The 16,156-nt window shown below is 41.1% G+C and overlaps 1 protein-coding gene across 1 annotated transcript in view; it reads right to left on the bottom strand.

Moving 5' to 3' along the window:
• Positions 1-9,799: 9,799 nt before the first annotated feature.
• igf2r (insulin-like growth factor 2 receptor) overlaps positions 9,800-16,156 on the bottom strand; it is a 175,573-nt gene continuing 169,216 nt past the window's right edge. Inside the window, exon 48 of the mRNA XM_078230119.1 lies at positions 9,800-11,179. Coding sequence (XP_078086245.1) covers positions 10,739-11,179 — 441 coding nt within the window. The 3' untranslated portion in view covers positions 9,800-10,738. The remainder of the gene's footprint in view (positions 11,180-16,156) is intronic.

The raw sequence follows: 16,156 nt of genomic DNA, 5'->3' as shown, positions 1-16,156 counted from the left end.
TGACCGATCGAATCAATCTGCATGTTCCTTCATTTGTACAGACCGATTCAACCAGGTCATGCCTAACATTGTTAGACAGCACTTACTGAACAATCTTGAGTGTGCTGATAGCTACACTAATCAATTTAAGATAATCAGTCAAGATTGTAATGTGGCTCATTTACACTTGCTGGAAGCGACATATATTTTTATGTAGGGACCCATTCTTTGCAAGCAAAAAGAAATTATTTTAGCCTCGCTCCATTTTTGAAATACACGGTAGCTTGGGGTTGCTTTCTGCATGGGAACACCTTCACCAAAGTCAATTTAGCAAACAATCTGCACCCTTTGCTCCTGCAGTATAAATTGTTATCGCTTGAAACTTGGCATTCTTGCTTTTGCCCTGATGGGTGCAAGATAAAAAGCTTCAGCAACATCACTCTCTTTTCAGTAATGAACAACAATATTCTTTCCAAGTCAGGATGATACATAGCTTGGACAGCCTGTTGCAGGTGGTGGCGTTCGCAAAGATTTCCCATCACCACAGAAAGTCTACTCGGCAGAGAGGAAATAACATCTGTAACAACACCACCTGCAAGTTCCCCTCCAAGTTGCTCACCATCCTGACTTGGAAATATATTGCCGTTCCTTCACTATCACTGGGTCAATATTGGAACTCCCTCCCTAACACCACATGGACTGCAGTGGTTCAAAAAGGCATCTCACCACCACCTTCAAGGGAACTTGGGGAAGGGCAATAAATGCTGGTCTAGCCAGTGACACCCACATCCAATAAATGAATAAAACTACAGCCTAGGCTAAATTGTCAAGGGCAAGCATCAGAGGCAACCTAGCTTTAATACCCAAACAGAGGGAGTAGGGGTAGAAGCAGCAAGTGGAGAATTTTAAGAAGATTTTGGCAAAGCAGTGTTATATGGCTGGGAAGGAAAAAGATACCCATTTCAGAGATTGATACCTCAAATAAATAACGTGCTAGATCAATGAATAGCTACATTACAGCTCTTCATGGAAAAAGCATCCTAGGTAGAAGTCGCAATAATTCTCTGATTTAAAAAGTAGCATATTGACACAGATCGAGAATGCAATGACTATTACTATATCTGATAAACACCAATATACAAAGAGGGCCTACAATTAAGGATATAAAGTCTTGGAAAGTCAGCATAGTTATCTAATTAAAGGGCAGCACAGTGATTGGCACTGCTGCATCTCAGTGCCAGAGACCCAGATTTGATTCCAGCTTCGGGTGACTGCGTGGAGTTTGTACATTCTCCGTGTGTCTGCGTGCGTTTCCTCCGAGTGCGCTGGTTTCCTCCCAAGCTCATGAAATACAAATTACAAGGAATCCACATGCATTACAACATCCAATCTAAAATATAAAGCAACACGTTTTATATTTCACACCACAAATCTCTACATTTCAACTGTCAGGGACTTTCACTAGTTCAATAACCCTCAAATCATCAGGACCAGCTCACAAGGAAGATTAATCTGATAAAAATAGCCTCCAGTTTTCTTCAGCTTTGACCCAGTGCTTGTGATATAAATCTTATTGATCAGGAAAAGAGGGGATTGCCTTTGACAATTTACACAATTTGCCAATGACCAGAATGAGATACAACTATAGCTGAAGCTAACCATCTTTATTACCATAGATGCCTTGTGCCCAAGGGTTAAGGGTCTGTTGATTGATGCGTACTTGCTAAACTACAATTCTCTGTCACTGTTAATTTGTGTTGAGCCGTTTTTAGGTGTTTAGACAAATTGCATCGTTGTGCAATTTCTGTTGCTGCAACATTAGCCTCTTGACCAGGTCATTATTGTAAATAAAAATTAGTTCTCAATTGACTTGCCTGGCTAAATAAATAAACAATTAAATACTAGATGGTTTCATTTGGTAATCAAATTGTTCTGCCTTTGTCCAAAACTTTTTCAAACAAGCAAATTACTACTAAATAGGGGATTCAGTCATTGGATGAACTATGGTTAAGGCCCCTCAATGAAGATTGAAGAAAGTGACCCTTTCTACCAGTTTAGACTTTGTAGAGATCCTATGAGATGTCAAAAACCTAAGTACCAACTTGTGTAATTGAATTTCAATTGAAGCAAAGGAGAGAATCTAAGAAATCACTAATGCAATCTATAGCAATAATTTGAGATAGCTTTGGCACTTAGTCAAAAAATTCTACTTGCGAGCCAGAAAATGTTCATAATGTTTAACTTTAGTGCAGCATAATGCAGAATCAAAGGTTATAAAAGGCTATGAGAACAATGCAAACACACTCTGAAGCAACCAACCATTTGGAATACCAAATTTTCAATCTTAGGAATTTCAGATTGCAATTCTCTTATTTCCACTGAGTTTTAAAACACGTGCTTTGACCTGTTAACCAAGAACTATGGTGCTAGGATTGTTACGCTGAAAAACAGTTGAGGTAAAAGCTTTGTCCATGCTGTACTAAGCCCTGTTGGCGACAGCGCCTTTTGATAACTCTTTTCTGCCAACTACCTGAGATTAATATTTCAAGCCCTTCCTCCTGTCACACTGCGCCTGTGTGTGCTCCTCCCCCCACCCAAATTAGGAGTGGAAAAGATGTGGATAATGTGCACTAAAAGACCAACAAGCTAAACACGTTCCTCCTCATCTCAAACTGAAACAACCTCATTTGTGCTACAAAAGATGAATAGGTACCATTCTCCCCACTAATGTCTGTGTTCAAAGCTTTTAAATGAACCTCTAGACTTGTATCATCTTCCCCATTTTCAAGTTATAAATTTATGGATGATCCTCATGGGTGAATCTGGAACCATGGGACAGTTTAAAATAAGTGGTCTCCAATTTAAATAAGGATAAATTTCTTCGCTTAGAGGGTTGCTAATCTTTGGAATTCTCTTCTCCAGAAAACAATGGTGGCTGGGTTGAGTATATTCAAGTCTGAGTTTGACAGATCAAATATTATGGGGGAAAGAGGCAGGAAAGTGGAGTAAGGCCACAACCAAATTAACCAAATGGTGGAACAAGCTTGATTGGCCAAATGCCTACTCCTGTTTCATATGACATGTAGGCAACTTGAAGCTAAATAAAGTGCAGTATTATAGAAAAGATATGGCTAATGACAAACAGCAGTTTGAATTTACAGTATGGGATAGCACAAGATTTAGCTCAAAACAATTATATTTAGCCTGAACTTACGAAAAATGACTAAACATTCCACTGGTAATATTTTAAAAAGCGACATTGTGAATAGATATATATGGATCAGTCAAGTAAAATTATACAACAGGGCACTAAGTTACACAATCAGAGATAGTTCAATGCAAGCTTTTACACAATCATTTGAAATGTTACAGGGTAGGCTATTAAGAAACGTGCTTTACTTTGAAACCTTCATCATTCTTTTCATAGAACATCTTGCTGATGTACATGAAACTGCTCAGCCAGAAGGAAATCGTGACCGAGTCTTCAGGAGTTCGCCATATAACCTTGAGGACTATTAATTAATCCCTGACTACCCCACTCACCCCACCCCAAACTCCATCTCTCAACCCCTGAAAAGGAATCAAGAACATGAGGCCAGACAGATCAGTTCACAACGAATGCAAAAAGGTCTACAAAAACAAGTCACAAAGGAGATTCAGACAAATTACAGAAAGAAAAATAATTTTATTTTACCCCCCGCCCCCCCCAAATAAATTGGATTGATGTATCACCGTGCTAATAATTATAAGTCTAGCCTCCAATGAATAACTTTTGAGTACTGATATACCAAAATGTGATTCTCAGCAGACCAATCTAAACAGTAATGCTTAGAGAAGGCTGCCTCTTGAAGAACATTCAAAAATATTTCAGATACAGACTAAAAGTCCAACTAGAAATAGCTTTTATTTTACCTCTTGGTTCCAACTCACCCTAACAAAGCAATACATCCAAATGTTCACTTCAACATGTTTAGAGATGAAATCACAAAAGTTATACCAAAAGAAAAATAATTGTCCAAAATTCTGTACATCTTTTGCCCTCTTTTTGAAGTACAGAAGGACTCAAAATCGATGCACTCAAACATGGACTTGAGCTCAAAAAAGTAATGGAGCTAGAATGAGATCAAAGTGCAGAAAAACTAACTAGCAAACTTGAAATGCATGCATGACAACTGTGCGCTATTTTTACACTGATATTAATTATGCTGGAATACCAGCACATTATACATTAGTATGGGCAGGTCAATCAGAGTTCCTTTCCTTAAAAGATTGCAATTTAGGAACCAAAGGAGGTAGACTAATTTAAAGATTTATTAGCTGCTTGGTCCTGTCTCATCACCATCCAAATTAGCCTGCATAAAAGTCTAGTTTTCTCACGAAAGAGGTGGAGCTATCGACCCACCCACTTCAGATAGAAGACCATCTTCACATGCACTTTCACAACACAGTGCAGGCTACATTGTCTCCGCAGAATAGAACTTCTCAACTTTTGCTTTAAGCGTGAAAAGCAGCAGATATTTGATTAGCTATAGAGATGGAAAGGAAGATCAAACAAAATGTAATGCACATAGAAAGGCAAAATAAACATAGATCACAGTTGGGAAAAGTCCAGAAGTAACAGTAGAGAACAGGAGTGAAGTCAAAAATTAGAATCAAGCAGAAGATAGGAAAGAGCAAAACAGCTTGGAGTTAACTAAAAACGTAAAAACCTATACAAAATCAGTTCTGTACAATTAATTGGGTGGAATCTTGTGTATATTATAAAATCTAAAAAGGAGAGTACGACCTACAGGGAAAGTCCCACAAAGTAGTCACCCTTATCTTCCCTGTATGACAGAGATGACCCCCTCACCCCCACCCCTGGGTTTTATGTCCTGTCTATATATTTCACATGGTGCTCTTCTCCAAACAATGGCATGCAAATGGTACATGGATATCAAACTTAATACTTCAGTCACAAGGCTGAAGGATCCGAGGATAATTAGTCAGAGCTCCATACCTTTCTGTATAAATGCTCAGAGCAAGATTGGCTTTTCAAGCAAAAAGGTCAACAGAATGGAATAAGCCCATGGCTGATCTAACTGGGGCCCGCTCCCCCTAACCATTGACTCCCTTGGATATCAAAACCTCTGTACCTCAGCTTTGACTATATTCAATGAACCGCTGTTAGAATCCAGCTGGAATCCACCAACCGAGGGCAAAGGTTAAAGACCTAACAAAAGATTCCTCCTGAATGCAAGATCTCTAACTTTGAAACTGTGCCCCCTAGTTCTAGATCCCTCCCACAAGGGGAAAGGTCCTCTCGGCATCTACCTTGCCAAGCACCCTCAGAATCTTGTGCGTTTCAATATGATCACCTCGCATTCTAAATTCCTGCACTGTAACAATTCTGATTGAGTATAGGCCCAACCTGCGCAACCTTGCAAGACAATCCTTTCATCCCAAGAATCTATTGAACCTTCTCTAAATTGCTTCCAACGCATGTAGATCTTGCCTTAAACTTGAAGAAAACTGTACAAAGTACCGTAGGTGTGGTCAAACTAAATATCTTGCAGAGCAAGAGTTGCCGGCTTTCATACTCAGTCTCCTTTCGAACAAAAGTCAACATTAAATTTGCCTTAATTACTTGCTGTACCTAACTTTGAAATTCATGTACAAGGACATTTAGAATCTTCTATACCACAGCATTCTGTATCTCTACCCGTTCATAGAATCCCTACAGTGCAGAAGAGGCCATTTGGCTCATTGAGTCTGCACCAACTCTGCACCTCTCCCTCACCCTATCCCTGCAACCCTAAACATTTACCATTGCTAATCCATCTAATCTACACAGCTTGGGACACTAGGGGCAATTTAACATGGCCAATCCACCTAACCTGCACATCTTTGGACTGTGGGAGGAAACCCACACAGACACGGAGAATGTGCAAACTCCACAGTTATCCAATGCTGGAATTGAACCCGGTCCCTGGAGTTGAGAGGCAGCAGTGCTAACCATTTTACCACCCTGCTGCCCTAAAATGGGCAACCTTACATTTCCCCATTATACCCCATCTGCCAAATTTTTACCCACTCACTTAACCTGTATCCCTGCATCTACGTCACATGTTTTCCTACTAACCTTTGTGTCATCAACAAATTTGACTGCAAGAGAGACTGTTCCCTCACCCAAGTCATTAATATAGATTCTAAATAGTGGAGGCGGCCTTAAGCACTGATCTCTGTGGTATTCCACTATTCACACTTGTCAACCTGAAAATGACCCATTTATCCCAACTCTGTTTACTGTTAGTTTCTGATCCTCGATCCATCCACCTTATCCCCAACATTGAACTCTAACCCTATGTAACTTTTGAGGTGACATTATCAAATGCCTTTGGAAATTCAAATACACATCTATGATTCCACTTTCCCCACCCTGCTTGTTACATCCTCAAAGAACTCCAATAAATTTGTCAAACATGATCTTCATTTCGTAAAACCATGTTAACTCTGCTTGATAGTATTTTGATCTCTAAATGTCCTGCTTAATTGATTTCAGCATTTCTCCCAATTACAGACAAGGCTAACTAGTCTATAGTTTCTTGCTTTTTGTCTCCCTCTTTTAAATACAGCTGATAGATTTGCCGTTTTCTAATCCACTAGAACCTTTCAGAATCTAGAGAATTTTGGAAGGTTAAAAGCAATGCATCAACACCCTCTGCAGCTACTTCAAGACGCTGGGATGCAGGTTATCAGGACTAGGGGCCATGACAGCCTTTAGTCCCATTGGTTTACCTAATGGTTTTTCTCTGGTGATAGCGATTGTTTCATGTTCCTCCATCCCTTTTGCCCCTTGATTTTCCTACTATTCTTGGAAATCTTTTTGTGTCTTCTACCTTGAAGACACATGCCATTTATAATACCCATTTGGAATCCCTGCCATTTCACCTCGTTTCCCATTATTGATTTGTCCTCTAAAGTTCCAATATTTACTTTAGTTGTTCCCTTCCTTTTTAATATTTGTAGAAACTTTTTATATTTCTAGCTAGTTTATGCTCATCTTTTTATAAAATTTTCTCCAATCTTGACAGCTGCCACTAATTTCCACAGCATTATATGCTTTTTTCTCCAATTTGATACCATCCTTAATTAGCTGGGATGGTGCATCCTTCTCAGTCTTTCTTCCTTAAATGACTATATTTTTGTTGAGAGTTGTGAAATATCTCAAGTGTTTGCCATTGCTCATCTACCATCTTACCTTTTAAACTATTTCCCCAGCCCACCATAGCCAACTGTGTCTTCTTACCTTTACAATTGTCTTCAAGTTTAAGACACTAGATTCAGACCCAGATTTTTCATTCTCAAACTGTGAAATTCTAACATCGTGATCACTTTTGCCTACAGGTTCCTTCACTGAGATCATTAATTGATCCTGCCTTATTACCAAGTCAAAAAGAACCTGTTCCCTGATCTATTCCAGAACAAATTGTTCTAAGAAACTGCCCAAATACAATCTTATGAACTCAGCTTCAAGGTTATTTTTGCTAATTTGATTCGCCCAATCCATTAGTTTAAAATCACCCACGATTTTTGTGCACCTTTGTCACAAGTCTGCAAGGTCAAAAGGAACAGATCTTCATTGTAGATGATGCTTCTTAAAAAGGTGGCAAGAACTGCGTACAAAGCCTCAGGAAATAGAATACATTTAATATATTCATTACATTAGACTACAAAATACCATTAAATTCTTCAAAGGTGGATGATTTCCTAAAGTTAAAACTCACCACTCATGAATATCTACTCAAGATTGTTACCTAATTGCCCAAATTCATCTCGCAGGATTCCTAGAAAATGCAATTGCAATATTGATTGTAGATCAATCACTTAATAATAAGACAAAGGTTTAGATGATATGATTAATGTAGCAATGGTACTTGTAGAGGTTGAATAAAGGAGGATGAGTATGTTTATGTAAGTGAATATCAATACCAATTTCCCCAAGTGAATTGTGCCTCAATCAAAAAAAAAGTTCATCAACTTACTTTCATTTACCAAGAAATACATTTTAATTACACCACCACTGAGCCGAGTTGTGTTTTCCACCACATCTGAAAAACAATAGGAGCATGGGTTGTGCCATGCTCGAAACAAGCCAACATGAAAACAGCTCAGTTACATGGATGTGACTGACTCAATTTGTTTCTTATTTGATTTTAAGCATTCAATATATTAATTATTTGTAACTGATTTATAAACATTTGCTCACTGGAGGGCTAATCACCTGGTTTTTCGCCTTTGGTTTATTCTTTTTATAAAGTCCTTTGACTTCTTGCACCAATGATTAATGTATATTTAACTTCAAACTGGTCAAGATTCAGCATTCTTGTTTTACCCCATATTCTCCCAGCATTGAAAAATTTGCTTAGCTGATTACCATGATTCTGTATCTCTGACCAATCTTTCCTATCCTTACAATTCATGGTTGTTCTAATGATGTAATCAAAGATGGAGATGTAGAAAGTGGAGACACAACAAGGGAACCAGATAAGTTTTAAGTTTATTTATTAGTGTCACAAGTAGGCTTACATTAACACTGCAATGAAGTCACTGTGAAAATCCCCTAGTCGCCACATTCCGGCGCCTGTTCGGGTACACTGAGGGAGAATTTAGCATGGCCAATCCACCTAACCCACACATCTTTGGACTGTGGGAGGAAACTGGAGCTCCCAGAGGAAACCCATGCAGACACAGGGAGAACATGCAAACTCCGCACAGACAGTGACCCAAGTCAGTAATCGAACCTGGGTCCCTGACACTGAGGCAGCACTGCTAACCACTGAGCCACCAACAAACAAGGGTGCATTTAACAGCATGAAAAAGGGAAGCTACAAACCGAAAAAAAGTCCAGATTATTGGAGACACAGATAGAAGGAAGGAAAGAGAAATGGACAGCCAGTCGTTGCTAGCTGAAAAATAACATTTAATGAGGGACCATACGGGATTCAAAATGGGATCCTGAAAGCAGAGTACAAGATCCCATCAACAGGAAGTTGATATATGCTGCATTAAACCAGAACTTAACAGTAAATAAAGCAACATAGATAAATAATCTACATTTGACCTCAATACCATTGTCAACTGAACCTCATTCCCAGACAATGTGCAATCACTTGGGATGGAATATGGGCGGCACGGTAGCACAGTGGTTAGCACTGCTGCTTCACAGCTCCAGGGAGCTGGGTTTGATTCCTGGCTTGGGTCACTGTCTGTGGGGAGTTTGCACATTCTCGGGTCTGCGTGGGTTTCCTCCCACAGTCGAAAGATGTGCGGGTTAGGTTGATTGGCTATGCTAAAATTGCCCCTTAGGTTAGAGGGATTAGTGGATAAATATGTAAGGATATGGGGGTAGGGCCTGGGTGGGATTGTGGTCGGTGCAGACTTGATGGGCCAAATGGCCTCTTTCTGTACTGTTGGCTATCTATGAGTGTTAAAAGCTGTTTGAACAGAATGTACATGGATGCATTCAACTCTTTTTGCTGCACTTCCCAAAGTCTGGATCACATCACTAACAAATGCATAACATGCCACCATTTGAACATTGCATCTAAACTGCTTATAAAACATGACGGGTTATTACCAAGAACTGCAATAAATTAATTCAGGGTATGCAAAATTGCATGTACCTACTACTACTTTATTTAGAAAGCAAATGCATACATTTGGGTTTTAAATGCTGCAATTTGATTTTTGTTAAACTTTCACATTAAAGCTTTCTTCAGGCTTGAAAAGATGGAGCATTTTATGTGAATGCACTGATGAAATGACCAGACAAAATGTTACATGGAGCAGAACTAGAATGGGAATATTTTCATCTTTTATTGAAATGGGTGTTGTGCTTCATATTACAACAAAATTATCAAACCTTTTGTAGAAACAAAAATCACATACCTTTTGATTTGAAAATAATTAAAAAATCTTTGAACCCAAACCAGAAATAGATACAAAAAAGAACACCTGCCCAACACATTGTTGCACTTTGGTACCAACCGAATATGGACAATAATATTGTAGAATATACTTCAGAGGAGGGACATGCAAAAGGACTAGAGCTGACACATCTTTAACATATCCTGCCAACTTTTATACCTGCATGTAGCACAGTTTTCACAATATTATAGTCTTTTGTCAAATGCTTCCTTTCAGCATATGAATCAGAAACATTTTTTCCAAAAAATAGTTATACCCAAATCCTCTGCATTTCCCTACACCACTGTACCTTTCCCTGTTTGGGAGGATGAACAAAGTACCAGCATTGACTAACCCTTGCCACTTCCAATAAATATTAATGCAAAAAGAGCAGTGCTTCATGGAAGCTAATCGAAGATACTGAGCTGCAAAGTAACATATTATTTAACTCTGTTCCCCTTCCTTTTTGCCGTCAAAAGTGTCAAGTCAAAGTAAAAGAAAGCATCACAGAGCTCTTTGCAATACATGGGTTCAATAATTATTGCCCCAAAGAAATGGCCATGTGCACAAGCTTTATTATTTAATATATAAATACCCTTTAGGTAGTTGCTAGGAAATCAGCAAAGATTTGTCTCTTTACACATCATTGTAAACAATCAGGAGTATTTATGTAGTTCCCTTCTTGCGCTTAATTTGCAAAAATCAGCAGGGTTATTCAAACATTCAGCAGAGTAAATGACAGGCAGGCTCCTCCCATCCAGTTCTGCTGGGCTGGGTGTCCCATCAGGCTGTCAATAGATAGGCACAATGGTTAAACCTTTAGCAAGTCCTCATCACTGTCATCATGAAACGTTACATTTGTGGAGTCATTTGCCGGCTTGTTTCGCTTCATTTGTGGTTTTGATTTTCCCTTCCTCTCCTTCCTTTCATTATGTAAGCCAAGCAAATCTTCATCACTTTCATCATGAAAGTGCTTCTCTGGATGCCACTGCGCTGGTTCGTCTGTGTTCCTAGGCTCTCCTGTTCTGGTCGAGTTGACTTTCACTTGTGGCACGGTCAAAACCTCATCTTCACTGTCCTGATCATCCAATGGGAATGAACTGAAAACATCAGAGTTTACAGCTTTAGTGACAACATGGTTCAAACCATTCTGCTGGCACTCTCTTGCTGGTTTCAGTCCACTGTCAGATGTTGTGATTTCTTCCATCAACCATTCAGTCTCATTTTCATCACCTTCCTCTTCCCCATTAATCTGATTGAGAGAAAAAAACAAAACTACTTCTCTGTATTTAAGATATTGAGCATTTTGTAGTAATGTTCCAGCCTTGCCTTGCAGTGTGTGCTAGAATTCCAAAATACATCAACAACTAATCTCATTTTGGTTTATATTTCTGAAGTGAGGCTTGAATTCGTGACATGTTTAGGTTGTGTGTTATCACAGCCAAGGCTGATGCAAAAGGTGATCAAATCAAAATGTAACAATGAGTTTCTGATCAGTCACATGGGTACAGAACCGCAGTATTGCTGAAAAAAAGATACATGCTGTCTAAAGGTTTCATCTTGCACACACCAGGAGAACTCACCAAGAATACCAAATGTACACTGGGAACAATTTATACTGCAGGAGAAGAGTATGCTGATTGGTTGGCAAGTGGACTTCGATTTTCTTGCCAGCCAACTAGCACACACTTCTCTTCAGTATCAAAGTCCACTTGTCAACCAGTCAGCACACGTCACCATAAAATGTTTCCAATACATTTAGTATTCATGAGTTGTCCTGATGAATGAAAGATGAAAAGCTTTGACAGCATGTGTCTTTTTTCAGCAATACAAATGAGTTATGGTTGGAAAGTAAGTGAAGCGAGTTTAGCGCTAAAGGATTGGGCCTGTATCTACAATACTAGTCATGATGTGGAGATGCCGGCGTTGGACTGGGGTAAACACAGTAAGTCTCACAACACCAGGTTAAAGTCCAACAGGTTTATTTGGTAGCAAAAGCCACTAGCTTTCGGAGTGCTGCCCCTTCGTCAGGTAAGTAGGACTTCTGTTCACAAACAGGGCATATCAAGACACAAACTCAATTTACAAGATAATAGTTGGAATGCGAGTCTTTACAGGTAATCAAGTCTTAAAGGTACAGACAATGTGAGTGGAGAGAGCGTTAAGAACAGGTTAAAGAAATGTGTATTGTCTCCAGACAGGACAGTTAGTGAGATTTTGCAAGTCCAGGCAAGTCGTGGGGGTTACAGATAGTGTGACAAGATCACAGTTGAGGCCATCCTCATGTGCGGAACTTGGCTATCAGTTTCTGCTCAGCGACTCTGCATGTCGTATGTTGTGAAGGCCGCCTTGGAGAACGCTTACCCGAAGATCAGAGGTCGAATGCCCGTGACTGCTGAAGTGTTCCCCAACAGGAAGAGAACACTCTTGCCTGGTGATTGTCGAGCGGTGTTCATTCATCCGTTGTCGTAGCGTCTGCATGGTCTCCCCAATGTACCAAGCCTCAGGACATCCTTTCCTGCAGCGTATCAGGTAGACAACGTTGGCCGAGTTGCAAGAGTATGTACCGTGTACCTGGTGGATGGTGTTCTCATGTGAGATGATGGCATCCGTGTCGATGATCCAGCACGTCTTGCAGAGGTTGCTGTGGCAGGGTTGTGTGGTATCGTGGTCACTGTTCTCCTGAAAGCTGGGTAGTTTGCTGCGGACAATGGTCTGTTTGAGGTTGCACAGTTGTTTGAAGGCAAGAAGTGGGGGTGTGGGGATGGCCTTGGCGAGATGTTCCTCTTCATCAATGACATGTTGAAGGCTCCAGAGAAGATGTCGTAGCTTCTCCGCTCCGGGGAAGTACTGGACGACAAAGGGTACTCTGTCCGCCATGTCCCGTGTTTGTCTTCGGAGGTCATCGGTGGGGTTTTTCGCTGTGGCGCGTCAAAACTGTCGATCGATGAGTCGAGCGCCATATCCTGTTCTTATGAGGGCATCTTTCAGCGTCTGGAGGTGTCTGTTGCAATCCTCCTCATCTGAGCAGATCCTGTGTATACGGAGGGTTTGTCCATAGGGGATGGCTTCTTTAACGTGTTTAGGGTGGAAGCGGACAGAGCACCGACCTCCTCAGAAGACAAACACGGGACATGGTGGACAGAGTATGAAATAACTATATGACGACATCAACAAGTTCCATCCCACCATCAGACTCACCATGGACTACTCTCTGGAATCGGTTGCTTCTTGGACACACGCATCTCCATCAAGGACGGTCACCTCAGCACTTCACTGTACCACAAACCCACGGATAACCTCACGATGCTCCACTTCTCCAGCTTCCACCCTAAGCACGTTAAAGAAGCCATCCCCTAGGGACAAGCCTTCCGTATACACAGGATCTGCTCAGAGGAGGAGGATCGCAACAGACACCTCCAGATGCTGAAAGATGCCCTCATAAGAACAGGATATGGCGCTCGACTCATCAATCGACAGTTCCGACGCGTCACAGCATAAAACCGCACCGACGACCTCCGAAGACAAACACGGGACATGGCGGACAGAGTACCCTTCGTCGTTCAGTACTTCCCCGGAGCGGAGAAGTTACAGTATCTCCTCCGGAGCCTTCAACATGTCATTGGTGAAGAGGAACATCTCGCCAAGGCCATCCCCACACCCCTACTTCTTGCCTTCAAACAACTGTGTAACCTCAAACAGACCATTGTCCGCAGCAAACTACCCAGCCTTCAGGAGAACAGTGACCATGACACCACACAACCCTGCCACAGCAACCTCTGCAAGACGTGCCGGATCATCCACATGGATGCCATCATCTCACGTGAGAACACCATCCACCAGGTACACGGTACATACTCTTGCAACTCAGCCAACTCTACCTGATATGCTGCAGGAAAGAATGTCCCGAGGCATGGTACATTGGGGAGACCATGCAGACGCTACGACAACGGATGAATGAAAACCTCTCGACAATCACCAGGCAAGAGTGTTCTCTTCCTGTTGGGGAACACTTCAGCAGTCACGGGCATTCAGCCTCTGATCTTCGGGCAAGTGTTCTCCAAGGCGGCCTTCACGACACACGACAACGCAGAGTCGCTGAGCAGAGACGGATAGCCAAGTTCCGCACACATGAGGACGGCCTCAACAGGGATCTTGGGTTCATGTCACACTATCTGTAACCCCCACGACTTGCCTGGACTTGCAAAATCTCACTAACTGTCCTGTCTGGAGACAATACACATCTCTTTAACCTGTGCTTAACGCTCTCTCCACTCACATTGTCTGTACCTTTAAGACTTGATTACCTGTAAAGACTCGCATTCCAACCATTATCTTGTAAATGAGTTTGTGTCTTTATATGCCCTGTTTGGGAACAGAACTCCCACTCACCTGACGAAGGGGCAGCACTCCGAAAGCTAGTGGCTTTTGCTACCAAATAAACCTGTTGGACTTTAACCTGGTGTTGTGAGACTTCTTACTGTGTCTACAATACTAGGCCAGCAGAACTAGAAAATCAGCTCAATTTAGTACTCGAGTACAATGGCAGCGGAGATTATAGAAATGGTGAAAAGACAAGGAGCTGGATCCGGGTCGGCAGGGGGAGGTCAGGAGCCAGGATGTTGAGTTCTACACCAGTTTGAACTCTCAACTTTTCAGCAAATGCCATCAATTCTCAGATTATTACACAGGAATTAGGAGCAGTAGGAGGCAATTCAGCTCTTCGAGCCTGCTCCACCATTCAATCAGATCAGGCTGATCTCTCACTGGTCTCAAATCCACCTGCCAATCCGTTCCCCATATCCCTTTAACCCATTTTTTAAAAATTAGAAATATATCTACTTCTTGAAACCATTTAACGATTCAGACTCCACTGTGCAATGGGACAACGAATTCCACAAATTCACCACTGAAACATTACAGTCAAATCAAGAACTTTGGCCCTCGAACTCCATTTGCAAGACGGCCACATTCTATCCTTCCCTGTATCATTTGTTTCAATATGAACCACAGTAATACTAGAGTGTTAATTTTTTTGTTGAATTAGCCTAGTGTTGTAAATTCAGGCCCAAGCCCACTTTGTGCTAAACTCCCTTCACTTACATCCAGGCATAAACTCATTGTTACCTTTTCACTGTTACCTTGTGCGTCAGACTTGGTTATGAGAACACACTCACCTCAATCAGCTACCACACCATAGAAATGTGAGCATGTAATCTAGGCCACTTTAGTGCTGTATTCAAGGAATTTTGCAATATCAAAAGTGCTATTATAGTCTTTACATTATCTTCTATTTGTTTAGATGAGCAGTGAAGGTGAAAGGTTTCAGAAGAGCAAATGCCCTAATCGTTATCTGAACCAAAAAAATCCAAAATAAGTTAGTCAATTTACTTTTTCCCTGTTGGATCATGCTTTGCATAAATTGGCTGTCACTCTAACCTGCAGAGCAGTAATGTATGATCTTACCTATTAGCTGTGAAATCATTTAGAATATCTGGGATACAGGAGTCAAATTTTGTCACTTAGCCTAGTAAAAATAAACCAGCTTCTCACTTTCACATCAAATTATTGTAGCTTTTTACCTCCTTACCAGTTACTCTTTGTCCTTCCAGTGACTAGTGTGTGCCTCAGGGATGTGTTGGGACTGCAACTGCTTATAATTTATACAGATGATATGGAGTTGGGGACCAAGTGTAGTGTGTCAAAGTTCGTAGATAACATTATGAGCAGCAGAGCAAGGTGTGCAGAGGACACTGAACATCTGCAAAGGGATACAGATAGCTTGAGTGAGTAGCCAAGGGTCTGGCCCAGATGGAGTAAAATGTTGATAAATGTGAGGTCATCCATTTTGGTAGGAATAGCTATTATTTAAATGGTAAAGGAATGCAGCATTCTGCTGTGCAGAGGGACCCGAGTGTCCTTGAGCATGAATTACAAAAAGTTGGTTTGCAGGTGCAGCAGGCAATTAAGGCAGCAAATGGAATTTTCTTCATTGCTAGAGGGATGGAGTTTAAAAACAGGGTGGTTATGTTGCAGCTGTGTAAGTGCTGGTGAGGCCACACCTGGAATACTGTGTACTGTTTTGGTCTCCTTAAAATTATGAAGGGAACAAATAAGATAGAAGCAGGGAGGTTGTTTCTGGACGGTGAAACCAGAATAAGGGGGAACAGATTTAGGACTGAGTTGAGGAGGAACTTCTTCACCCAAAAGGGTTGTGAATCTGTGTAAT

This window comes from Mustelus asterias, chromosome 15 (assembly GCF_964213995.1).
Source record: "Mustelus asterias chromosome 15, sMusAst1.hap1.1, whole genome shotgun sequence".
Classification (NCBI taxonomy): domain Eukaryota; kingdom Metazoa; phylum Chordata; class Chondrichthyes; order Carcharhiniformes; family Triakidae; genus Mustelus; species Mustelus asterias.
This window is presented reverse-complemented; position numbering and strand designations above follow the sequence as displayed.